This window comes from Microcaecilia unicolor, chromosome 8 (assembly GCF_901765095.1).
Source record: "Microcaecilia unicolor chromosome 8, aMicUni1.1, whole genome shotgun sequence".
In the NCBI taxonomy this organism is placed as follows: domain Eukaryota; kingdom Metazoa; phylum Chordata; class Amphibia; order Gymnophiona; family Siphonopidae; genus Microcaecilia; species Microcaecilia unicolor.
In genome coordinates, this window is record NC_044038.1 from 29,917,530 (window position 1) to 29,944,847 (window position 27,318).

Here is a 27,318-nt window from a genome sequence, read left to right on the forward strand (position 1 = left end):
AGGATTAAGTCAAATTGTTATACTAAAATGTTGATATACTGTAACAGAGATCAGTAGAGATGAAATAAGACATGACAAAAGACTTCATTCTACTTCTACATTGTCCACATAAACTCCTTTTTGCTTTTGTGTCTTCTGTTGCATGGCACCTGCCATTCCACACTATTTCCTTTTCTCTTTCAGGGAACTCATTCGTAGCTATGAAGTTCTGGGAAGCACTGTTGCTTCTGTTCTTCTTGAGTGAAGTGCTCTCCCAAAACAAGCGCAATCCTAAACCTAATGTCAGGACTCCAGCTCAAAATAGAAAAGGTGCGAGCTCCAGCGGGGAAGCAGGCCGGAGCCTGAGTGCTGAGGAAGTTCCTCCAGTGGCTCTTCCTCCTGTGGAGAATGTCTTGGTCTCTCAGTTGAGAAGTCCGTCGCAAGCGCCTCATCCTGTCCTCAAGTCGGTGGATGACATGAAACTTTGCTTCCTCAGGAACACTTCAGTGACCTGTAATGATGGGACTACAGCAGGGTAAGAACCTCAGAACTGTGCTGGTTTGGTAGCATGAAGTCAATGCTCACACATACATTTATATTCTCTGTTTACCATTTGACAGGTATTACTTAAGAGAAGCCAAAGGAAATAAGTTTTGGATTATATTCCTAGAAGGTATGTTAAAATACTGTGTGAGAATGAAATTAAAGGGGGGGGGGGGGGAAGGGAAATGGGACTTGATATACCACCTTTCTGAGGTTTTTGCAACTACATTCAAAGTGGTTTACATATATTCAGATACATATTTTGTACCAGGGGCAATGGAGGGTTAAGTGACTTGCCCAGGGTCACAAGGAGCTGCAGTGGGAATCGAACCCAGTTCCCCAGAATCAGAGTCCGCTGCACGTATATGCAGGACGTCAGACTCACAGAAACAGAAGCCTGCGCGGCTGCGTTGCTGATCTGCAAGGGCAGGCTTCTACATGGAATGTTGCTAGTGGAATAGCAACATTAACATTCCATGTAGAATCTCAAAGAGTAGCAACAGAATCTCAATAGTAGCAACATTCCATCTAGAATCTCCAATAGTAGCAACATTCCATGTAGAATCTCAAATAGGGAAAGGGAAATGGGACTTGATATACCACCTTTCTGAGGTTTTTGCAACTACATTCAAAGCGGTTTACATATATTCAGGTACTTAGTTTGTATCAGGAGCAATGGAGGGTTAAGTGACTTGCCTAGAGTCGCAAGGAGCTGCAGTGGGAATTAAACTCAGTTCCCCAGGATCAAAGTCCACTGCACTAACCACTAGGCTACTCCTCCACTCAAAAGTGAGTGGTATCAAGATTAATCAGAAAGCCTTCTCATGGTTTCACCATTGCAAATACCTTTAATTTAACATAGGGGTCCTTTTACTAAGGTGCACTGAAAAATGGCCTACGCTGTTGTAGACTTCTGTATTGGACGTGCGCAGGTCCATTTTTCAGCACGCCTGCAAAAAAGGCTCTTTTTTTGGACAAAAATGGATGTGTGGCAAAATAAAGATTAGCACACATCCATTTTGGGCCTGAAACCTTATTGCCACCCATTGACTTAGCGGTAAGGTCTTACTCATTAACCAGGCGGTAATTGTCAGCTATACTGCCGATTACTGCCTAGTTAGCAACACACGGTAGAAAATAAAAATATATTTTCTGCCCTGCATATCAGACATGCACCAAAAAATGATTTACCGCTCAGGGCTTGTGGTAGTTCCAATTTGACACACGTTGGACGCAATTAGGTGCCTACAGGCCTTAGTAAAAGGGCCCCATAGAGAAAGTGAACTACAATTTCACCCAGACATATTCTGCATCTGTTGTTTTAAACTGGGCTCTTCCTTCCTTCCAGGAGGCTGGTGTTGCTACAACCGAGAGACCTGTGACGCTAGATATAAAAACATTCGTCGATTAATGAGCTCCTCTGAATGGCCGCAAACAAAGAGAGGTATCACAGATGCTCTCTACTCACTCCTTCCTCAACCTTGTGTTCAGTCATTGAGACAAAATGTTCTACCTTATATTAATGATTTTCCCTTCTGTGGTGGGGCTGTTACAGGTACTGGGATTTTATCAGCCCACCTAGATGAGAACCCCCACTGGTGGAATGCTAATACAGTGTAAGCTATTTTTTTTTCCTTGGTTCTCTTTAACTATCAGTGTTACAATGTAATTTTGTGTCCTAATAACTTACACTACTGGTGTGGTTTGCCTGCTTGCTTTGCAAGGTGGGGGGGGGGGGGCAGAAAAGGTAAGATAGACATACTGACAAAGGGGGGAGGAGGAGGACCAATGCAACATTTGGAGGGGGCACTGCCCCCATGCCCTCCCCAAACTACACCTATGAGGTTGTCTATACAAGAAAATGCCAAGGTACTGTGTAGGTCAAGGAACCTATGAAGGAAATGTATTTAAAGCTAACTGCATGGTATTCTCTGTCACAAAGCATTAGCCTTACTTGGAACCAGGTATGCCAGTTCCTGGTTGTGCTATTTCAGTAGAATTATGCAGTACCTACATAAAATATACCTTTGCAGGAGTATGAGAGAGAAATATCACAGCTCCTCCACAGCAAATGGACTGGGAGCCAACAAATGTGCTATTATAAAGAGGATATAATGGCGGGATTCAGCTGCTGTAATAAATGTTAGGTTAGGTTTGCAATGGGAAATAAGACTTCCCTTGGATAGGGAGGGTTTGGCTATAAAGGTGGACCACTGTATAGCTTCTCTTCCTAAGCTGTCCTTAATGATGTGTCTACTGTCTCCTGGGTCTGTTCAGGTTTGTGCCTTACTGCTCCAGTGATGTCTGGAGTGGAACGCAGCCAAAGGGTCGCCACGGTATGTAATCCTCATGCAGCTCCATACTTACATTCCTCAATAGGCTTTAGTGTGTGTGGAATTTATTCTCTGTCTTGTTTTTTTTCTCTCTCTCTAGAATACGCCTTCATGGGATCTCTGATTATCCGGGAAGTGATTAAAGACCTGGTACCAAAAGGAATCAAACAGGCTAAAGTAGTCATGTTGGCAGGGACCAGGTAAGTTTCCTACGAGAATCAAGGGTGTTTGGAAGGCACATCAACCTACCGGCACAGGTAAAAATGAAGGCGTGAATAACCCACTCTCTGAACCTCCTTGACTGCAGCTGCACTCTTTCAAGGTAGCAGTGTAGTTCTCTTGGCAATTCCTGGCATGACGTGTCACAAACTTTCAGCAAAAGGCCTACAAAGGAAATGTAAATGAAAAGAATTTAGAGCACCAGGCCGAGAACCAGAGAAGCCAGGGCATCAAGCCCATTTCTCCTACTGGCTTTCTTTGTGATTTTGGGCAATTAACTTCCCCTTCTATTGCCTCGGGTACAAATTTGGGGGGGGGCCTATTTACTAAAGGAATCAAAGAGAGGCGCTAGGTGTCTTGCAACAGTGCAAAAGAACTGGAGCAGACACTATCAGATCCAAAGACTCGTTATTTGAACAGACCTGACGTGGCCAAGTTTCAGCACTTCCTCAATGGCAGATAGCACACAGGAAAGGAGCAGCTTGTGTGTTATCTGCCATTGAAGAAGTGCTGAAGTCATCTTGGATGCTCAGTTTTACTACCAGGGCTAAGCATAGTGTGTCCCTGGCTAGCTGTTTTAGTTTTGTACCCCTGATGCAGCCTATCTGGCGAAAGGTGGCCATGTTGGGTCTGTTCAAATAACGAGTCTTTGGATCTGATAATGTCTGCTCTGGTTTTCCTATTTACTAAAGGTCACCTCCCATTTTCCCCTGGATTCTATAAATGCCAAACCAAATTTGGGCACACAAAATTGCTCGTAATCCTGAGATCAGCGCACAAATAAATTAGGTAATGAGTCAGTAACAATCAGTTTTGACATTAATTGGCTCTAATTTGGATTAGCATGCAAATCTGGCTGCTCGCAATTCTATAAATATCCACACCCAGACTTTCTTGCATACAACCTTAAAGGGGGGGGGGGGGGTCAGGGGCATTCCAAAGAATTACACATATTGTTATAGAATTTGGAGGCTGTGTGCCAGGATTTACAACACGTTTCTGTTGGTGTAAGTTCTCGCACCCAACTTTGGGCGCTGGAATATACACTAAGATCTATTCTTTAATGAGCACTCGGTCCAGAGCACCCTTTATAGAATAGCATTGAGCATGAATTTTTCCCAGTACCTACTTTTCAGCACCATTTACTGAATTCTTCCCTTGGTGTCTACATAAAAATGCTTAATATATAGGGCCTCTAAGCTTAGCTTGGGGCAAGAAAATGCCTCCCGTCCCTGAACGTCACTCATCTTGAGCTCTGATTTGGAAAGATGAGTAATTAAATGTAAAATCCTAATCCAAGTGAATACTGTCTGTCCCGGTCAATAGAAGACAAGACTCATTTGTAACAGCATTTGTAGATCTCAAACAACGGCTTTTAAAAAATCTTTCTATGAACAAATACAGAAATGAGTGCTTGCTTGTGTTTATAATTTCTTTTCCGCTCATCAGGAGCAAAACTGTTCAAAGAGCAAGTGATCTATAGTAGACACTGACTGGCCCACCCTAATTTATAGTAAGAACTGATCTCACTTACACCTGTTGGAAACAGGTTCTTCAGCATCAGAGCTCGCAGAATCAGTTTTGTAAAAGCTGTTTCCCTGACAAATGAAGGCACTGGGGAAAGGAGAAGCTTAATTTTGGAGCCATCTCAGCTAGAACATTTACAAAATAACAGATATTTTATGCTTTATGTATCTTCATATATATATATATATAGTAACAAAGTAAATGACGGCAGATAAAGACCTGTACGGTCCATCCAGTCTGCCAACAAGATATACTCATTTTACATGGTATGTCATATTTTATATGTATGCCTGATTTTGATTAGTCCCTGCCTTTCTCATGGCACAGACCGTAGAAGTCTGCCCAACACTGTTCTTGTACTAAAAGTTCTGAAGATTCTGGAATCCTAAAGAGTTACAAGATTCTGGAATCCCAACATTCCATGTAGAACCCCAAAGAGTAACAAAGTAACATAGTAAATGACTGCAGATAAAGACCTGTACAGTCCATCCAGTCTGCCAACAAGATATACTCATTTTACATGGTATGTGATACTTTATACCCGAGTTTGATTTGTAATTGCCATTCTCAGGGCACAGACCGTAGAAGTCTGCCCAACACTGTTCTTGTACTAAAAGTTCTGAAGATTCTGGAATCCCAATTAGTAGCAACATTCCATGTAGAACCCCAAAGAGTAACAAAGTAACATACAGTGGGGGAAATAAGTATTTGATCCCTTGCTGATTTTGTAAGTGTGCCCACTGACAAAGACATGAGCAGCCCATAATTGAAGGGTAGGTTATTGGTAACAGTGAGAGATAGCACATCACAAATTAAATCCGGAAAATCACATTGTGGAAAGTATATGAATTTATTTGCATTCTGCAGAGGGAAATAAGTATTTGATCCCTCTGGCAAACAAGACCTAATACTTGGTGGCAAAACCCTTGTTGGCAAGCACAGCGGTCAGACGTCTTCTGTAGTTGATGATGAGGTTTGCACACATGTCAGGAGGAATTTTGGTCCACTCCTCTTTGCAGATCATCTCTAAATCATTAAGAGTTCTGGGCTGTCGCTTGGCAACTCGCAGCTTCAGCTCCCTCCATAAGTTTTCAATGGGATTAAGGTCTGGTGACTGGCTAGGCCACTCCATGACCCTAATGTGCTTCTTCCTGAGCCACTCCTTTGTTGCCTTGGCTGTATGTTTTGGGTCATTGTCGTGCTGGAAGACCCAGCCACGACCCATTTTTAAGGCCCTGGCGGAGGGAAGGAGGTTGTCACTCAGAATTGTACGGTACATGGCCCCATCCATTCTCCCATTGATGCGGTGAAGTAGTCCTGTGCCCTTAGCAGAGAAACACCCCCAAAACATAACATTTCCACCTCCATGCTTGACAGTGGGGACGGTGTTCTTTGGGTCATAGGCAGCATTTCTCTTCCTCCAAACACGGCGAGTTGAGTTCATGCCAAAGAGCTCAATTTTTGTCTCATCTGACCACAGCACCTTCTCCCAATCACTCTCGGCATCATCCAGGTGTTCACTGGCAAACTTCAGGCGGGCCGTCACATGTGCCTTCCGGAGCAGGGGGACCTTGCGGGCACTGCAGGATTGCAATCCGTTATGTCGTAATGTGTTACCAATGGTTTTCGTGGTGACAGTGGTCCCAGCTGCCTTGAGATCATTGACAAGTTCCCCCCTTGTAGTTGTAGGCTGATTTCTAACCTTCCTCATGATCAAGGATACCCCACGAGGTGAGATTTTGCGTGGAGCCCCAGATCTTTGTCGATTGACAGTCATTTTGTACTTCTTCCATTTTCTTACTATGGCACCAACAGTTGTCTCCTTCTCGCCCAGCATCTTACTGATGGTTTTGTAGCCCATTCCAGCCTTGTGCAGGTGTATGATCTTGTCCCTGACATCCTTAGACAGCTCCTTGCTCTTGGCCATTTTGTAGAGGTTAGAGTCTGACTGATTCACTGAGTCTGTGGACAGGTGTCTTTCATACAGGTGACCATTGCCGACAGCTGTCTGTCATGCAGGTAACGAGTTGATTTGGAGCATCTACCTGGTCTGTAGGGGCCAGATCTCTTACTGGTTGGTGGGGGATCAAATACTTATTTCCCTCTGCAGAATGCAAATAAATTCATATACTTTCCACAATGTGATTTTCCGGATTTAATTTGTGATGTGCTATCTCTCACTGTTACCAATAACCTACCCTTCAATTATGGGCTGCTCATGTCTTTGTCAGTGGGCACACTTACAAAATCAGCAAGGGATCAAATACTTATTTCCCCCACTGTAGTAAATGACTGCAGATAAAGACCTCTACGGTCCATCCAGTCTGCCCAACAAGATATACTCATTTTACCTGGTATGTAATACTTTATATGTATACCTGAGTTTGATTTGTCCTTGTCATTCTCAGGGCACAGACCGTAGAAGTCTGCCCAGCACTGTTCTTGTACTAAAAGTTCTGAAGCTAACATCGAAGCCCCTTAAAATTTACACTCTAGCCCATCCATATCTATTCAGTCACGATCAGGGCATAGACTGTAGAAGTCTGCCCAACACTGGTTTTGCTTCCCATATACTTCTTGTGAGGTCCTATTCTGTAATAAGGTTATTGAAAATCATTCCCAGTACATACAACCCTTTAATTTCATCTCCCTGATCTTACGTTAATACCTTCCTTGATTCTTTAAAGTGTAGGTCTCAATAGCAACCTATGGGCCCTGTTTACTAAGCCGTGCTATAGGAGCGCTAGCATGCATTAAAAATTAGTACGCACTAATGCTAAATACACCCATAGGAATACACGGGTGTCTCTAGGATTAGCGTGCGCTAAAAATATTAGCGCACCTCAGTAAACAGGGCCCTGTGTGTAGAAATGACAATGCAGTACTGTTTTTTTTAAATCACAAAGGGGTCCATTTACTAAGGCGTGCTGAAAAGTGGCCTGCGCTGGTGTATACACGTGTATTGGACGTGCGCAGGTCCATTTTTCAGCGCACCTGCAAAAAAAGTCCTTTTTTTTGGCCGAAAATGGATGTGCGGCAAAAATGAAAATTGGCGCACGTCCATTTTGGGCCTGAGACCTTACTGCCACCCATTCACTTAGCGGTAAGGTCTCACACGTTAACCGGGCGATAATCGTCAGCACATGTACAATATTGATTACTGCCCGCACGCCGGAAATTTTCTGGCGTGCGTAAAAAATGAAATTATTGCCCGTGCCACGTGGTAGCCAGGTGGTAGTTCTGAACTGGCGCTCAGCCTATGCGGCGTTAGTAAAAGGGCCCAAAAATCCTTCTAATGAAATGCTTTTTCACCTCTATGTGCTATTACAAGGGGTCCTAAACCTTAAGCTCATGGATGTTGTCTTTCTCCCTTTCAGTGCCGGAGGGACTGGTGTGCTTCTGAACATAGACAGGGTGGCAGCCCTCCTAGAGGAGCTGGAGGCTGAGGCAGTTCAGGTCAGAGGACTGGTCGACTCCGGCTGGTTTTTGGACGTTAAACCCTCAAGGCAGGCTGACTGTGTAGACGCCACCTCTTGCACCCCAACTGATGCCATCAAGAAAGGGCTCAGGTACTGAATTTGAAGAAATGGATGTGCTTTGCTTGTATAGTTGAATACCTTTCTAATTGCAAGTCTTCCCAAATATAGCCTAGTGACCCAACTGCTATTCAGGTTTTCAGAATACACAGAAACACTATTCATGAGAGAAATTTGCATATTTGGAGTCTTAGGTGCCTACATGTATAATTTAGCTATAGCATAACCTCAGTGGTGTCACTCACTGATACATATCTTCATACAGTGAGAATTACACACCCACCTGCTCATAGGTATATGGTACTGGTTTTACTATCAAAATTGTTTCCTTTTTATCTTTTTTTACTTATATCAAATTCTTATCATTTAATAAACTTTTAAGATTCAATACTCATCTTAATGATGTATTGCTGCTGGTGGCGTTTTTGTCTGACATAATTTCGTTTTCAGCTGTATCAAAACATACCCCCGTGCAGTGGCGATCCTAGGTTGGCTGCCACCCGGGGCGGATCGCCGCTGCACCCCCCCCCCCAGGTGCAGTGGCATCCATCCCCCCAGGATGCAGCATGACCCCCCTCCCCGGCACATCAAGCCCCTCCCCCAGGTGCATTCTTGGCTGCTGGAGGGTGCAGAGAGCAGTTGCACGCCTGTCGGCTCCACTGGCTCCCTGCTCCCTCTGCCCCGGAATAGCAAGTAACCTGTTCTGGGGCAGAGGAAGCAGGGAACCAGCGGAGCCGACAGGCGCGCGGCTTCTCTCTGCACCCTCCAGAAGCGTGCACCCGGGGCGGACCGCCCCCACCGCCCCGCCCTTGCTACGCCACTGACCCCATGCCATAAGCCTTGTGCTCAGATAAACCTAGTTCCCATTTCTTCCAGGGTGTCCACAAAGCATGAGGCTAATGTAGGTCACAAGTACCTGGCAGAACCCCAAAGAGTAGCGAGATTCCATGCTACCAATCCCAGGGCAAGCAGTGGCTTCTCCCATTTCTATCTCAATAGCAGGCTCTGGACATTTCCTCCAGGAACTTGTCCAAACCTTTTTTTAAACCCAGATATGCAAACCACTGTTCCAGATCTTGGATAAATCACTATAAATCAATTAACCCACCATTGCCTCGGGTGCAAACTAAGGGGTCCTTCTACTAAGCTGCAGCAGGCTGTTAATGTACATTTAGCGTGGGAAAAGGGCTAACGCAAAGCGAGTTAAAAGTGTTTGGCAGTATTTTATCCTTTTCTGTGCACTAGCCATGCACTAACTATTTTATAAAAAAATATTTTTGGGAGGGGCGTGTCACGGGAAGAGAATGGGTATGGAAACGTTAATCAGCTAGTGTGTTTGGATTACTGTACACTAACTGGCTAACTTTGAGGGGCCCTTTTACTAAGCTGCAGTAAAAAAAAGGCCCTGTGCTAGCAGCGGGGGTTGGTTTTGCCGCTTGCTCAGGCTCTTTTTACCGCAATAGGTAAAAAAGCCAAAAAAAGACATGGCCATGCAGTAAGATTGCACTTACCGTGTGACAGGTGGGGGGAGGGGAGCACTTTCCACCACTCACTGAGGCAGCGGTAAGGGCTCCCGCGCTAACTCAGCCATTACCAAGTAGCACGTGGTGCTGCCCGATTACTGTCGAGTAATCCCCTCTTGCACTGGGGGTGGAAACTACTGTCAGTGCCCGTGTTGGGCTGTCGGTAGCTCCAGATTGGCATGTGGTAAGCCTGCGGTGGACTTACTGCTGCTTAGTAAAAGGGCCTCTGAGTTAACGTAGGGGCCAGGGGCATAGCCAGACTTTGGTGGGAGGGGGTGCAGAGCCTGAGGTGAGGGAGCACATTTTAGCCCCCCCCCCCCCGGTGCCGCCTACCCCCCCACCATTGCCGACCCCCCCCCCACTGCCACCACCAGCACCAACTTTGACCCCCCGCCAACGACCCTCTCAACCTTCCCCGCCGTCGCCTACCTTTGCTGGCGGGGGACCCCAACCCCCGCCAGCCGAGGTCCTCTTCTTCCGGCGCAAGGCTTCGTTGTGTTTCTGAGTCTGAGGACCTCGGCTGGCGGGGGTTGGGGTCCCCTGCCAGCAAAGGTAGGCAACAGCGGGTTTGCGGCGAGAGGGGAGGTCGAGAGGGTTGTCGGCTGGAGGGTCCAGGGCCAAATCTACGGGGGCCCAGGCACCCGTGGCCCCATGTAGCTGCGCCACTGGAAGGGGCACTTAGGGCCAGATTCATTAAATGGCACCCAACTATAAGTGCTGGAAAGATCCACATGAAACTCGCATTCCACAAAGGCTGCTCCATGCCAAGCGCCCATCAGTGCCAGGACTTATGCCTGCTGAAACCTAGGGTAAATCCTGGCACTGAAGTTGGGTGCGCAAACCCTGAATCCTAGAACAATGCCCTGACTCGCCCATGCCCTTCCCATGGCCACACCCCCTTTTGGGTTGTATGCAAGACGCTTTAGGCACACAGCGTTATAGAATAGCACGTAGGCAGATGCATGCGTAAATCCAAATTAGTGTCAGTTAACACCAACACTTGATTGTCACCAACTCATTAACTAATTAATTTGTGCACTCATCCGCCTAGCATGCCCAAATTTGGGTGACCTTTACAGAATCCAGGGGGTAGTGCCTTCAAATAGGAAACGGTAAATGCTCCCGCATTAACTTTTTTCCAGGTTTTTGCTAACGCTGTTTTGTAGAAAAGCATTAGCATCTCTGTTTGAATGTTCTAATGTATGATTATTATTAGGTGTTTCATTGGTATTATGCTGTCATTGTATTATATCTATTTGTTTGAATTTGGTGCTGTTAAATGCAGTGCATTTTGTCTAGCAAAAAAGGTGCCGGTACTCAAATGCCAGGACACCCTTCAGGGATGGAGTGATCATTGAGGGACCCACCCCACAATAGCCAGGCCCCCTGCAACCAGACACAGAATCTACGACAAGGCAGAATTTGGATGTAGAACCTGAGCTCTTTCATTAAAATATGAGAACCATGGGTCAATTTTAGCAGACAGTGGAAAAGGTGCCGGTACTCAGTACCCCCAAGTGCCCCCTCAAAAAAAGCCCTGGTTAAATGTGTGTATTTGATACTGTTTCATCGTAGTCCTATTAGGTTTCACCTTTAAGTTGTTTTATCTACCCCTCTATAGACTCCCGTGGGATCCTTCCACACGGAGGTGTACAGAGGGTCTGTTCTTCTATGATCTTGTGGACCGCCTCCCTGAATTCCAGTGACACCCCTTCCCATGGGTATCGCTGCTGGGAAGGCATCAGAAGGCTCAGTTCAAATCTAATTCCAATGACCACAGCTTTCTGTCTGTTAGGATGTAAGTGGATCTTTGGCCATTTATGTTCCCACATATATTCTATTAAAAGCCAACCCAAATTAGTTCAGAGACTGAGTGTTACTTGTGTGTGGATTACCTTGCAGAACAAATGACAGGCAAAGAATGAATTAGAAATACAGAGATAGTTTCCAGAAATAAAGTGTTTATTCTTACCAAAATCAAATCTTCAATTTGGTACATTCATCAGACAGATTCTAGGTTCAACTGCACAGAGTTCTGCCTCTGAGGATGCGTTGGGGACAGTTCCAACGATCTGCCAAAATCTCATCTCTTTTATAGGCGCAGGTCTACATGCAAGTCAATGGCAAGACCCTTTTTTTTCTTAATATTGCACAACCTCTGAATCATACTTTCCTTTCCGGCAGGTGCCCATCTGTACCCACCTCTCCTTTCCGTTTTAGCTATTGCAAGTTATTTTGCAATTTCCGTTTTTGTCAACAACTTGTTTTTCTTGTTACCAAAATATCACATATCAGTTTCACATCTTCTTTTATATCATCTTATGATCTGTGTGCCATCTTATAGAATGACAAACTCCATTTTAGACCAAACTTTATCCATTTTTGTCCATTATTTTTACATCTTAGGTGCTATGTTCAATTTGACAGTTGTACCAGATTTTGTTAAGACTCATCATGCAGGCCTGCTTTTGCAGGTTCTCATCTATGAGGCCATTGGTGGGCTTTCAGGCCTAGTCAGGGCTTCTCAGCTGGTTAAAGCTGTGTAACTTGGCCCATCACCATTCCAGTGGATAGGCCTCAAGCTAGAACCCATATTAACAAAGTTTACCTTGTTTATTGTATTTATGTTTATAGTTAGTCATTTTACTATTGTTATGCTGTTAAAATTGTAAATTTTGTATTTACTACTACTACTTATCATTTCTATAGCGCTACTAGACGTACGCAGCGCTGTACACTTGAACATGAAGAGACAGTCCCTGCTCGACAGAGCTTACAATCTAATTAGGACAGACAAACAGGACAAATAAGGGCCAAGGACACAGAGTAGCAAGATTCCGGAATCCCAAAGAGTAGCAAGATTCTGTGTAGAATTCAAAGAGTAGCAAGATTCCGTGCAGAATCTCAAAGAGTAGCAAGATTCCGGAATCCCAAAGACTACTACTACTACTTATCATTTCTATAGCGCTACTAGACGTACGCAGCGCTGTACACTTGAACATGAAGAGACAGTCCCTGCTCGACAGAGCTTACAATCTAATTAGGACAGACAAACAGGACAAACAAGAGATAAGGGAATATTAAAGTGAGGATGATAAAAATAAGGATTCTGAACAAGTGAATAAGGGTTAGGAGTTAAAAGCAACATCAAAAAGGTGGGCTTTTAGCTTAGGGTCAGAGATGGAGCTTGACGTACCGGCTCAGGAAGTCTGTTCCAGGCATATGGTGCAGCAAGATAAAAGGAATGGAGTCTGGAGTTAGCGGTGGAGGAGAAGGGTGCAGATAAGAGAGATTTACCCAGTGAACGGAGTTCCCTGGGAGGAATGTAGGGAGAGATGAGAGTGGAGAGATATTGAGGAGCTGCAGAGTGAATGCACTTATAGGTCAATAAGAGGAGTTTGAACTGTATGCGGAAACGGATAGGAAGCAAGTGAAGTGACTTGAAGAGAGGGCTAATATGGGCATAACCACACTGGAAAATAGGTACCTAGTTTACCTATGTTTTTGCTAAACTAGGTACTTTTACTTTACCTAGTTCTGCTAAAGTTTACCTAGTTTTTGCTATATAAAAGTAGGTAAAAGTACACGGTAAAACAAGGTAGACTTCATCATTGGATGAAGCAAATCACTTGAATTTCTAGTGTATACAAGGGCACGAATTCGTGAGCATACTGTCTGTGTAGATTCATTTTAGGCCATGTGCTACAACTGTATTTAACTGCATCTGCAGTACACCACGTTGGGTGAATCTCTTCATAACGAAAAAAATTAGCGCATGACTTGAAAATAAAAAAATAGAAAATGCCCTTAAAAAGTGCTGTGTTAAATGTGGGCTTAGCAGTGGCTTAGCCACAGGTGGGGCTGGGTGGGCCGGGGCCCACCCACTTAGGGCTCAGGCCCATCCAACAGTAGCACATGGTAATGAAAATGCTGCTCTCCACAATACTGGCACCTTCACATGCTCAGTTTTCAGTGCATGCCTGCTGCAGACTACCAAGGTGGAGACTGAAGAGAAGCATTTTCCCACCAGCTGAGATACTTTTTGATGTGGGGGTGGGAGAGAGAACATTTGGTGCCCACCCACTTCTTGCCTAGGCCCACCCAAAATCTGTTGTCTGGGTACGCCCCTGGGGCTTAGAGTGCATTAAAATCCCACATTAGTAATGCACTAATGCCAGATTTCAGCACACTTTAGTAAATACCTAATACATCTGAATGTAACTCACCTTGAGCTACTAGTGAAAACGTGTGAGCTAAATCCAAATGAATAATAAATATTGAAGGAAAGTACACACTACTGAGAAATCACGTGCATTATTAACAAAATTGCCAAAAAGCTATATAAGCACAACAAAACAAAAATTTAAAACAAAAAACACAAATAACATGGAAAGCTAAACAAAATTCTTGTGCCTGCATATCTCAGTTATATTCTATCTCCTGGCATTCAGTGGTACACATGTTAGCTTTTTTGTGCCTGATGTTACAATTCTGAGGATCTGTATTTAAAAAAAAAATTCCTATTCTGTCCCTCTGGAAAAGATAGTTTTATTAAATAAGCTCTCAAAATTTAGCTTTAAAGGTAGGTAAAAACAAGTAAGTTTGCTTAGCCAATTGTATTTATTTTTTATTTATTTGCTGCATTTGTATCCCACATTTTCCCACCTTTTTGCAGGCTCAATGTGGCTTACAATGTTCCTTCATGGCATTTGCCATTACAGAGTGAAAAGGGTACAATAGATATTACCTAGAGAGCATGGGTGATATAATAGATATGTGGATAGCATAGTACATCGTTTTACAGAGTAGAAGAAGCAATTGGTGCTATCTAAGGACATTGATGACCTGGTAAATTAAGCAGATAGAAATAACAGAACGTCGTTTCACAGTAAGATGCACTTGGTATAATACATATAGTATAGATGAACTAGAAGAACTACACAGTTCATCCAAAGAGTCTAAGAATGGGGAAAAAAAAAAGAAAATCTGTGGTAAATACTGGTGTAAAGGTGGCCAGTAGGATGTTTGCCCCCAAATTAGGAATTTCCAAAACCGGCAAATGTCCCTTGGCAGAAATGTGTTTTCTTGCATGATTTATTTTTCTTGTGGAACTGTTTCCCCACTCTAGAAGTCACATGAAAATAAATCTTTGGACAAAGGATTCCTATTTCTAAAACTGCAATCGAATAGACTGGCAAGGTTTGTTTTTGCAGTTTTTTTTTTAGCTCTAGCCCCAAACTTAAACCCTAACCCCTTGAACTTTATACAGCAAAATTTCAGGACTATAAAAGTAAAACGTTATGTACCGTGAGACAGAAACAAACATCCTCAAACCTGGTCAGAACTTTTATTACAACTTTTTAGAGGTTTGCAGAATTGAGGTCTTAATAACAGAAGGGCTCTCTGTAACATTTCGATGATTTCTTTATAAATTAAATATCAGCAAGACTCGTGTCTAGTGTTCTTTACTCCTGTTTGTTTTGAACCTGATCTGTAAACCAGATGTGATGCCCCAGCAGGCCTCTTGCATTCTTAGAGCAATCTGTCAGGAAAAGAAAACACCTGGTTTCATCTGGAAATTCTACCGCATCTGTTTCCATTTTGCTGCTTCTGACTGCAGACCTTGAATGAAAATGGAGCTTTGCGATTAGGGTTTTTCTTTTGCCACTAACGTAATGCCTGCTGGTCTTCTCTTCCCAGGTTGTGGAATGCAATACTTCCTGAAAAATGTAAACAGCAGTTTAAGAAAGGTGATGAGTGGCACTGCTTCTTTGGCCACAAGCTCTACTCATCCTTGAGGTGTAAGTCAATCCTTGCTTTTGTAACGAGGTTTAAATGGGGCCTTGCAGTCTTTCGTTTCCCCACTGAAGCTCAGTTTTGGAATCTCTGCAGCCCCACTTTTTGTGGTCCAGTGGCTCTTCGATGAGGAACAGCTGAGAATCGAGAATATTCAGCTTGGAATCCAGACCCTGATGGAAAACCAATGGAACCACATACGGAACCTTGGCCGAGAAATGAAAAACTCATTGCGTGATGTTGCGTGAGTACAAAATGTTTAATCTTTGGATTCCCATCCAAAACCCTGAGCCTTGTTTGCAAATTAGATATTTGTAGGTCCATAACTAATCAAGGAAAAAGGGTCTTACTCTTGAACAATTCCAATCCAGGTCCACTTTACTGAAAAATATGTGAATAAATCAAACTCTGTACCCTAGTCCACAAAATCATCCATGGTGACGCCCCAGCATATATGGCAGATCTAATAGAACTACCACCCAGAAACGCAAAAAAATCTTCTCGCACATTCCTTAACCTTCATCCTCCCAAGTGCAAAGGCTTGAAATACAAATCAATGCATGCATCAACCTTTTCGTATAAAAGCACACAGCTCTGGAATGCGCTGCCACGCAACCTGAAAACGGTCTATGAATTGACCAACTTCCGCAAACTACTGAAAACTTACCTCTTTGATAACATATATCATAAAGATCAGCACGTATAACTGCACTATCTCTAATATATCCAGAAATGCTCTTTAATGTCTCTTGCTCTAAAATCGTCATGTATTTCACCACCATGTAACCCAAAACCCTCTGTTAAACCAATTGTATGTTCTCTTCTACCTCTATCACCCTTGAAGAATTGTAAGCCACATTGAGCCTGCAAAGAGGTGGGATAAATGTGGGATACAAATGCAATAAATAAAATAAATAAATATTTAAACATAAACATAAAGAGAGAAAAATGACTGCAAATAAGACCATATGGCCTATCCAGTCTGGCCATCCGTGCCATCTACTATCCCTTCTTCTCCCCTAGAGATCCTATATAGCTGTCCCAAGCTTTCTTGAATTCAGTCATAGTTTTAATCTCCACACATCTACCAGGAGGCCATTTCACAAATCCACCACCTTTTCTGTGAAAAAGTATTTCTTCAGGTTACTCCTGAGTCTGTCCCCTTTCACCTTCATCTTAAGCCCCCTCATTCCAGAGCTTTCTTTCAATTGACAGAGACTTGTTTCCTCTGCATTTATGCTGTTTACTGACTGGCCGAGCATGTTGGAATTAACCCAGTCAATTTTAAGGACCTCTTTTAAGGGACACCGTACCCTTGAGTGAACAAATAGGGTCAGATTCTATAAATGGTGCTCCAAATTAGGGGCTGGAAAAAAATCATCGTGTTTAAGTGCGAATCTCATGCCTAATTATGGGTGCCAGACTTACGTCTGCTGAAACCTGGTATAAATGTTGGCGCCCAAGTTAGATGTACTGACCCAGTATTCTATAACCACATGTGCAAATGTTCGGAATGCTCCTGACATGCCTATGCTCCTCCCATGGCTACGCTCCCTTTTCAGATAGGCACTATGGGAGTTAGGCATACTGCCTTATAGAATAGAGTGCAGCCAGATGCCAGATCATAATTGGTGCCAGTTAACATCAATAATTGATTAGCACCCACATTAGCTGTTAATTGGGCTTCTTAATGAATTAAGTTGCAAGTGAATTTCAGGATCATGCCCAAATTCTGCCACACAAATTTGAGTACCCTTTATAGAATCCGGGGGGGTAGTGGGTCTACATTAGCTGTCTGAAAGCTGATCAATATTTTTATTGAAGAGGAACTGTTAGGCTTGAGTATGATGTAGTCTTTAGCAGTGGCATAGCCACATGAACAAAATTTCCATGGACCCCTGGTTTTGCTGGCGAGGGTTGAAGCGTTGTCCAGCGCCGGTCTGAACTTGCTCAATTTCACTAAAAGGAGCGTGCAGGACATGAGGGGAAGACAAAGCAGGGCAGGCAACGCGGCGTGCTGGACAATGCTTCAGCTGGCAGGGGTTGGGGACCCCCGCCAGCCAAAGTATCTGCTACAGCAGTGGATGGGGAGTGGCAGGGCAGCGGGGGAGGGGGGGCAGCAGACCAAAATGTGCCCCCCACCTCAGGCTCTGGCCCCCTACCACCGCGAGGTCTGGCTAAGCTGCTGGTCTTTAGTGTAGAGTTAAGAACCTAAAAGCTCTAGATCCTCCATTTGCCACTGTTTCTTCAACCTTGAGTGGCAGCTTTAACCTCTCAGGTCTCCAACTCAATGTGGTAACTGTTTGGGACAAGTAGCATTGTGAGCGCATGAATGAATGCTTTGTGGGCAGTCAGTACTCTGTAAATAAATACTTTGGGACAAATGGAAAATCCAATGTTGCTGGTAAATTCTTTTGTTTTTCAGGGCTGTCTTCGCTCCGGCTTGTCTGTCTCACACTCTGATTACAAAAAGGTGAGGAAAAAATAGCAGAAACAGGTTCCCCTTATGAAAGGGAGTAATTCTATAAAGAAGAAGGCAACAACTCTCGTAAATGACCAGAGTGCTGGCTTATATATGCGTAGATGTGCACATACATGTCAACATGCCTAAGCTCATGCTTCCCGAACTTTTCTATGATATAACCCCATTGTAACACTTGAAAAAATTCATGTGACCTCAGATGATGATGATGAAAAAAAAACTAGAAGACCTCTGCTCACCACACTTGGTCATCCACTTCATTTTCCCTCCACTTATTCAAAGCAGCATTAAGCACAGAGCTCTGTGTGTCAGTGTGTGTGCTAACGGACCCCGGCGCTCTGCATGGGTTCCCAGTCTAACAGGAAGCCCACGCAAGAAGAGGAAGCAGGGCCTGTGAATACCCACCGACTCACAGACCGCATATTGACTGCCACCACTGGGCACAGGACACAGTGGAGGTCAGGAGCGTAGCCAGATGAGCAATTTTGGGTGGGCTTGAGCCTAACGTAGATGGGCATGGAATTCGCCCCCCATGGTTTGCTCCTCTCTCCACCCCTCCTTGCCCACAAACCCCAAATATTAAATACTTGACCTGGCAGGGATCCCCAAACCCTGCCAGCTGAAGATTTCCTCCTCCTCGAGCAGCCAGCACTCTTCCAAACGGCAGCCGGTAGCACTTGCCTCAAACTGATGCTGCTGCCGAAAGTCCGTGCATGCTCAGTGCTTTTACGTGTGTGAAAACTGAGCATGTGCAGAAGGGCTGGTCTTAGCGTCAGCTCAAGGAAAGTGCTGCTGGCTGCCCAAGAAGAGAAAATCTTCAGCTGGCAAGGTTTGGGGATCCCAACCAGCCACAGCAAGAGTGTCACAATTTTGGATGGGCCTGAGTCCAAATGGCTACGCCACTGGTGGAGGTTCACAGAAAGGAGGAGTGACCTTGTTTCTGTGACCCCCCCCCCCAATCTATTGATGTTGTTATCCCATTTGGGGTTCCCCTATGAACTGTTCCCATAAAATGGCACCTAAATGCGAAGGTGGCTGTAGCTATGCTGACCTGACAAGCCAAAACACAGTAACTGTTGAGAATGTAAATATCAGAAAAATTCCCCCCCAAAATGATTTCTTTGAATAAATCCCCAGGATGTCATTCTTGACCAAAACTAGTACAGTACATCAGTGGTTCTCAAACCTGGTCCTGGAGGCACCCCAGCCAGTCAGGTTTTCAGGATATCCACAATGAATTTTCATGAGAGAGATTTGCATGCACTGCCTCCATTGCGTGCAAATCTCTCTCATGAATATTCATTGTGGATAGCCTGAAAAAATCAGGGTTGGGAACCACTGTAGTACTGTGTTCTGGCTTAACCTGTCTCCCATTTATCAAGAGATTCTGTTTTGGACTTTAGCTGCAGGCTTGAAAATGCATCCAAATGTTAAATGGCTTCCATATTAAGAAATACACAGTAACTACAGGACAGCTGGTGATTTAGCTTAGTTTTGACAAAACTTTGAATTACTGTGTACTGGCTTCCCAGGGCAGTAGGAGTGAAGTCTGGGTGGAGTGCACAATTACACATAAAAATGATAGAATACTATAATTTGTGTGTGTTTAGCAAGCTAAGTGTGAGCATTTATACCAGTTTCATGGCAGGTGTATCACACCTAAAAGGTAGGTGTGCATGTGCTCTGCTATACAATGATTCTATAAAGGAAAGTAGGTGCCTACTTTTAGGGCCGGCTTAACCTTTGGATCAGGTGAGGCTCTGGCATGTAAGAGCACCAAGATACCAACTTTTGACCTCACCTGATCTACAGGTTAAGCCTTTTCTCCCCCCCCCCCCCCCCCACCATCACCTTCCCCCCCCCTCCCCGATCAAGTCTCTCCACTCTTCCCTTCCCTGCAGGTTCGGCACTGCTCTTTCACCCTCTCTCACTCCCCCGCATGTACGTCAATCGCCGGTAGCAGCTGCAGCATGACAGGCTACCTTGAGCCAGCCCCTGGCTCAGGACACAGCAGAGGGAAGACCCAAGGACTTGCTGAAGGCAGTCTGTCAGGCTGCTGTTGCCACCAGCGACTGATGTAAACTTTACAGGACCACGAGAGTAAAAGAGGTGAGGGAGCAGTGCCGGATCCAAGGGGAGGGAGAAAGAGGAATGGGGGAGATGCCAGCCCAAGGGAGGGAGTGATACTGAACCTGTGGGGAGAAGGGGGAGGGGCACCAGAAATGATGCTATGAGGGGGCATCGCCAATGCAAATTGGAACAGGGCACCACTATCACTTGAGCCAGCCCTGCCTAATTTCCTTTATAGAACAGGCTCCAAAAGGTGCACTCTTAGTGTCTAAAAGTAAGTGCCCCTTTATAGACTTGCCCCCCCCCCACCCCACCCCACCCCACCTCACTGCCACATGTCACAGATGGCTGATTGAAGGCCTGTCCATCTTTTCACTATTAGGTCATGTACTCATTCCTGTGTTGGAATGTATCTACCAAATATTCACTTTTAAGCACATCTGCATCGCACCTGTCAGCTTGTTATTTGCTGCCTTCTAAGAACGGCCTTTATGAAAGAATTGAATATTCTTTTACGGGGAGATTTGCTGTGAGGAGCACAATGACAGGGATAGTGATAGGGATAGTATCAGAGGAACTGCTCTGCACTGGAGTCTGAACTCTGGTCCTTGAGAACTTTAAACAGGTCTGGTTTTCTGGGCGATCAGACTTTACAAATTAACCATAAGAAGTACATAAATACATAACAGAAGTACATAAGTATTGCCATACTGGGAAAGACCAAAGGTCCATCAAGCCCAGCATCCTGTTTCCAACAGTGGCCAATCCAGGTCACAAATACCTGGCAAAATCCCAAAAAAGTACAAAACATTTTATACTGCTTATTCCAGAAATAGTGGATTTTCCCCAAGTCCATTTAATAACGGTCTATGGACTTTTCCTTTAGGAAGCCGTCCAAAACTTTGTAAAACTCCACTAAGCTAACTGCCTTTACCACATTCTCTGGCAACGAATTCCAGAGTTTAATTACACGTTGAGTGAAGAAAAAGTTTCTCCGATTCGTTTAAAATTTACTACATTGTAGCTTCATCGCATGCCTCCTAGTCCTAGTAGTTTTGGAAAGCGTAAACAGACGTTTCACATCTACCCGTTCAACTCCACTCATTATTTTATAGACCTCTATCATATCTCCCCTCAGCCGCCTTTTCTCCAAGCTGAAGAGCCCTAGCCGCTTTAGCCTTTCCTCATAGGGAAGTCGTCCCATCCCCTTTATCATTTTCGTAGCCCTTCTCTTTACCTTTTCTAATTCCACTATATCTTTTTTGAGATGTGGCGACCAGAGTTGAACACAATTTTCGAGGTGCGGTCGCACCATGGAGTGATACAAAGGCATTATAACATCCTCATTTTTGTTTTCCATTCCTTTCCTAATAATACCTAACATTCTATTTGCTTTCTTAGCCGCAGCAGCACACTGAGCAGAAGGTTTCAACGTATCATCAATGACGACACCTAGATCCCTTTTCTTGGTCTGTGACTCCTAACGTGGAACCTTGCAAGACGTAGCTATAATTCGGGTTCCTCTTTCCCACATGCATCACTTTGCACTTGCTCACATTAAACGTCATCTGCCATTTAGACGCCCAGTCTTCCAGTCTCGTAAGGTCCTCTTGTAATTTTTCACCATCCTCCCGCGATTTAACTACTTTGAATAACTTTGTGTCATCAGCAAATTTAATTACCTCACTAGTTACTCCCATCTCTAGGTCATTTATAAATATGTTAAAAAGCAGCGGTCCCAGCACAGACCCCTGGGGAACCCCACTAACTAGCCTTCTCCATTGAGAATACTGACCATTTAACCCTACTCTCTGTTTTCTGTCTTTTAACCTGCACTAGAACATAAGCGTTGCCATACTGGGACAGATTGAAGGTTCATCAAGCCCAGCATCCTGTTTCCAACAGTGGGCAATCCATGTTACAAGTACCTGGCAAGATCATAAAACAGTACAATACATTTTATGCTGCTTATCCTAGAAATAAGCAGTGGATTTTTCCCAAGTCCATCTTAATAATGGCTCAAGGACTTTTCTTTTAGGAAGTTAGCCAAACCTTTCTTTAAACCCCGCTAAGCTAACAGCTGTTCCTAATGAATATTTCCTATGAAAAGCTTGAAAACTGGACCTGTTGTGGCCCTCAAAGATTAGACAAAGAAAAGGCATTTTGGATTCAGAGCATGCTTTTTTCAGTTGTAGTTCAAGGTGAGTTACCTTTAGGTACAGTGGCTATTTTCCCATCCTTGGACGGCTGACAATCTAGGTTTGTACATAAGGCAATGGAAGGTTAAATGACGCCCAAGATCACAAGGAGAAAGGCAGAGGGATTTCAACTTGGCTTCTCTGGTTCTCATCCTGCTACTTGAGAAGCCCTTGCTCATGTTTTTTTCTTATTTGGAAAAATAAATCTCATTTTGGCCAAACAAGGGAAGGGAAGGGAACTAGGCGGAGCATGCTGGAGAATGGGTGTGAATCCTCTGCCCATGCCAATTGAAAAATGGCTGTCAGAACCTCCAACGGCAGTCTCGTGAGGCTGCCATGAGAAGTCTTGGCAGCCATTTGGATTGGAGCTCTGCACGGAGCAGGAATGAGTGTGGTTTCTTCCTGTCTCCAAAGAGGCCACCAGACCACCAGGGCTACTTTGAGAGAGCAGCGACATAGGGCAGGAACAAGAGGGGTTCGTTCCTACCCCCAAAGCAGTGGGGTAGCTGCGTGGGGCCTGGGGGGCCTGGGTCCCCGTAGATTGGACCCTGGACTCCCCTGCCGATGACCCGCTCGACCCCCCCTTCCCGCCGCCAACCCGCCTACCTTTGCTGGTGGGGGATCCCAACCCCCCGCCAGCCGAGGTCCTCCTCGCAAAAGGCTTCCTATTCCTTCTGTTTCTGACGTATTGCACATAGGAAGCCTTTTGCGAGGAGGACCTCGGCTGGCGGGGAGGGGGGGTCGACAATGGCTGGCGGGCAATGGGGGGTGGGGGGTCGGCGGCGCCGGGGGGGGCTAAAATGTGCTCCCTCACCTCGGGCTCTGGACCCCCCTCCCACCGAAGTCTGGCTACGCCCCTGCCCCGAAGAGTCCATTAGATTATGATGGCTTCACTAAGGTAGGCCCAGGGAGGGCCTATGAGTGGTCAGGCGAGAAGGGATGGAGCGGGAGAGTGATTGCAGGGCGTGGGGGGAGGGGAGAGAGAGGTTTGCTTTCAGCTGAAAATACACAAGTATTTTTGGCCAAGACCTGAACCTGGATTTTGGGTTATTTTTGGTGCTGAATCTGAAATTCGGTCAGCCTCTAATCAAATATGTATATGTAATATCGCATCATACCTTATGTTATGAGTTTATCTTGTTGGGCAGACTGGATGGACCATACAGGTCTATATCTGCCGTCATCTACTATGTTACTATCCCCCTTCTGTTTAACTAAGTTGCGCTGGTGGTTGCTGGTATGCTGCTGCCACCACAATCCATTCACCTAGCCTGTCAGGTTCTCAGGACACCCACAATGAATATGCAAGAGAATATATTTGCATAAAAAGAAAGACGTTGATGTAAATGTATCTTATGCATATTCATTGTGGGCATCCTATCTCAAGAACTTGGCCGAGAACAACTGCTATAGGCATACATACAAAATTCCACACGGTAAACATTTTTGCCTAGATGTAATCTATAAGTGGCGCCAAGATTTACACACAGTATACAGAATACACCTAGGCAGACCTCAATGCGCCTAAAACTATACACACCCATTTATACCAACAAAAATGTGGCATAAATGCCAGTGCATAGATTTATGCGCACTGGGCCATATTCTATAACAACGCGTATAAATTTTGGAATGCCCACGAAATGCTTATTTCCCCACCTATAACCACGCCCCTTTTTGCCTGTGTGCACTAAACTTTAAGCGCAGTGAGTTACAGAATATGCTTATGGATTTGTACATGTTGTCAGTAATCGTTGTCGGGTCCAGTTCACAGAGGCAGTGGGTTCCCAAAGAATACACAATCCACACGGGTTTGGATATATATATAGAAAGTATATTGTATTTGCATATATAGGATCACAGCACTTAGTACAGGTAAATATTCCAATGCTGTATCTGTATGTGGGCTTAGAGGGGAATCAAGGAGAGACAGGTAAGAATGGGGGGGGGGGGGGGGGATGCAGCGAAAGAGGGAAGCCTTGAGGTAGGGCTGGAGATGTGTATATGTGTTGAGAAAGAAGGAAAGAGCCTAAGAAAGCAGAGCCATGTGCTCTGGGAGAGAAAGCTTTGGGGTAAAGCTGGGGAAGAAAGGGGGGCCAGAGCCGGGGCTCTGGTGGTTGGAGATGGGTGTGTGCAGAGAGAAAGACAGAGAGAGAAGTGACCTGAGCAGAGCGCTTCTGCTTTATACCTCAGGAGCAGAAAGAGATCAAAAAACTTGTTTTCTTCCCAGCCTTTGATTTCAGCTCTTTCCTTTACTAACTCCAGTTTGCTTTCTGAAGTCAGGAAGGTGACCATTTTCACAGGTTGTACCTTTGAAGTCCCTAGTTCTGGAGCCTATCTGTCTGGCTTTCTTTTGTTCTCACCAGAGCACTGTTCCCAGATGCCCAGAGAGGACATAGGTATGCTAATCAGGAGTAATTGAAGCTGGGCAACATTTGGTACATGTGCTATCCTTAGTGATTCCTGAGGGGGGGGGGTGTTATCAGAAGTCAGAAGCTGGTTTAATATTAATCTAAGTATGTCAAACTGGTTTCATATTAATTTAAGCATGTCCAGCAATCCTAGTTGGTTTCATAGCAATGCTGCCCTCCAGCAATCCTGACACATGTAAATTCTAATTATTGCCAATTAGCGTTTATTATTGCTTGTTATGTGCTGTTAACAATGCTGATTAGCTTATTCAGCCAATTAAGTTATGCGCGTTGTTACAGAATAAATCTAGTCACGCTATATAGAATCCAGGGGATAATGGGGTAAATATTTAGCTGGCAGTGGTCAGCGTTTTACTGACCACTGCTGGTGTTATTTCTGGATATTCAATGCTGGGCCATGTCCAAGCTTCGGCACTGAATATCTTTTTAACGTGGCACCAGCTAACACATAGGGGTCCTTATACTAAGCCACAGTAAAAAGTGGCCTGCTGTAGTGTGGGCGAGTGTTTTGGGCATGCACTGGGCCACTTTTTTTACCATGGCTATGAAAAAGGGCTTTTTTTTTTAGTGGGCTGCGTAATGGGTGCGCGCTGAAATTAAAACTGGTGCACACAGCAGCATAGGAAGGGCGGGGTGGTGGGGGCAGTCCTCCCTGGGTGCACGCTGCTGGAGGGTGCAGAGAGCAGCCGTGCGCCTGTCGGCTCCGCTGGTTCCCTGCTCCCTCTGCCCTGGAACAGGTTACTTCCTGTTCCGGGGCAGAGGGAGCAGGGACCCTGTGGAGCTGACAGGCGCGCGGCTGCTTTCTGCACCCTCCAGCAGCCAAGAATGCACCCGGGGGGGGGGGGGGGGGGGGGGGTTGATGTGCTGGGGAGGGGGTGTCATTGCACTGGGGGGGGGGGTGTTGTGCTGCACCCTAGGATCACCACTGGGTGCACACCTTTTTATGACTTTGCCCTTACTGCCACCCCGTTGACTTAGCAGTAAGGGCTCACACGCCAATTGCTGATTACTGCTGGGAACGCCCTCCTCCCAGTAGAAAATTATTTTCTACCGTGAGATTCGGTGTACGCCAAACTCAGAAATACCACCGGGTGTACGCACTAGCCTGGTGGTAGTGTTGATTTGGCGCACGCTACCTGCGCATTAGCCCTCCTGCACCTTAGTCGGTTAAGCCGATATTCAGAACTTAACCGCATAAAGATAGGACTGTTTTATACGGTCCAATTTATACGGTTACCCTGGCCGGTTAAATACTGAATATTCGCACTTAACTGACCAACTGCTGATTCCACCCTCCTCCTCCCCCTCAATGCTCCCAAAATAGCCAATTTTCACTTAGACGCTAACCGCTAATTTCAGCAGCAATAACCGGTTAGGTACCACTGAAAAATAGCAGATAGCCCCAATCAATCAATTTAATTGGTCATCAGCTGTATGTCTAACCTATTTCTCCATTTCTCAGCAACTGGATGGATTTTCAGGTAAAGAGTGTCTCCTTGCCCCGAGCCTTACATTGCTGGGAGAGGAGTTTCCAGGAAAGCGCCAAAACTCTCAAGACTCCCCTCCGCAGTTGCCCCTTTCATCTGATTGACAGTTGCCAGTGGCCTCACTGCAACCCCACCTGTCCAGCTGTGCATGACCACACCACGGGCCAGGAGGTGAATGTGAAGCAGACTTTGCTCAGAATGGGGCTTGACCTCCAGAAAAAGGCCCAGGAGCTGAAAGTGGACCCCGGCAATCCGATGGGGATGTTCAGGAATGGTGGCTAAAGCCCAGCTCAAGCTTTTCTGTGCACTGATTTCAGCTCTTCCTATGACATGAAGCTGCTATGTGCTATTCTTAAGCAGAGAGATAAGGTTTTTTTTTGTACAGTGGCAGGCATTCAAGTGTTACCAGTATTTTGGTGATCGCATGGCTTCAGTTACTGACTGTATTTGCACCTTCCAATTAGGTTGCCGCCACAGCTGCTATCCATCATCATTTCACTTCTATTCCACAGAGTTTAAGTTAAAGCCTTAGTGTATGGAGAGCAATGAGGTTCGTAGTACCGAGGCTTCCTGAACAAAGGAGAGGATTTGAAAACCTGATCACCTAGCAGCAGGGGCATAGCCAGACACCCAAGTTTGGGTGGGCCTGGACCCAAGGTGGGTGGGCAGAACTCCGCCTTGTCCTACAAGTGATTTGGTTTCTCCCTCTCTCGCCTGCATGCCATATGGTCTTTCAAACATCTCCTCTTCCCCATATACCTTTTAAATAGTAGATTTTCACCGGCAGCAAACAGTTGTTGGGAGTTTTTGGCTGATGGGGCTTGGGATCCCTGCCAGCCACATTATAGGTGTGCTGCTACTTGGTGGGCCTGAACCTAAAGTGTATGGGCCTGGGCCCACCCCAGCCCACCCTTGGCTATGCCACTGCCTAGCAGATCGTACTTTTGAACCAAGAGCTGCTATATTTTCAGTAGATGTTCTTCTAGCAAAAACTTGCATTCAGTGATACCTGCTTCTGATAGTGAACACAGCCTGCCACGACTTAAACCTGAATGAAGGGAAAAGTCGAGTCTAAACTTCTGTGTGTTCTGAAGCATTAAGCTGAAACTTTGGTATCCAGATTTTACCATGTGACTTTCATTTTAAAAAGTATTAGTGGAGCAGGGGAAGGGAAATAGCAAAAAGGAAATGCT

The 27,318-nt window shown here is 45.1% G+C and overlaps 1 protein-coding gene across 1 annotated transcript; it reads left to right on the forward strand.

Annotated features, from left to right (window-relative positions):
• The first annotated feature begins 200 nt into the window (after positions 1–200).
• LOC115475983 (palmitoleoyl-protein carboxylesterase notum2-like) lies at positions 201–26,407 on the forward strand. Its single transcript, XM_030212073.1, has 11 exons — positions 201–514; positions 600–652; positions 1,871–1,966; positions 2,078–2,138; positions 2,800–2,858; positions 2,956–3,055; positions 7,979–8,170; positions 15,361–15,461; positions 15,553–15,700; positions 17,882–17,929; positions 26,101–26,407. Exons 1-11 carry the CDS (start codon positions 201–203, stop codon positions 26,405–26,407), a joined length of 1,479 nt encoding a protein of 492 aa, XP_030067933.1.
• Positions 26,408–27,318: the final 911 nt, after the last annotated feature.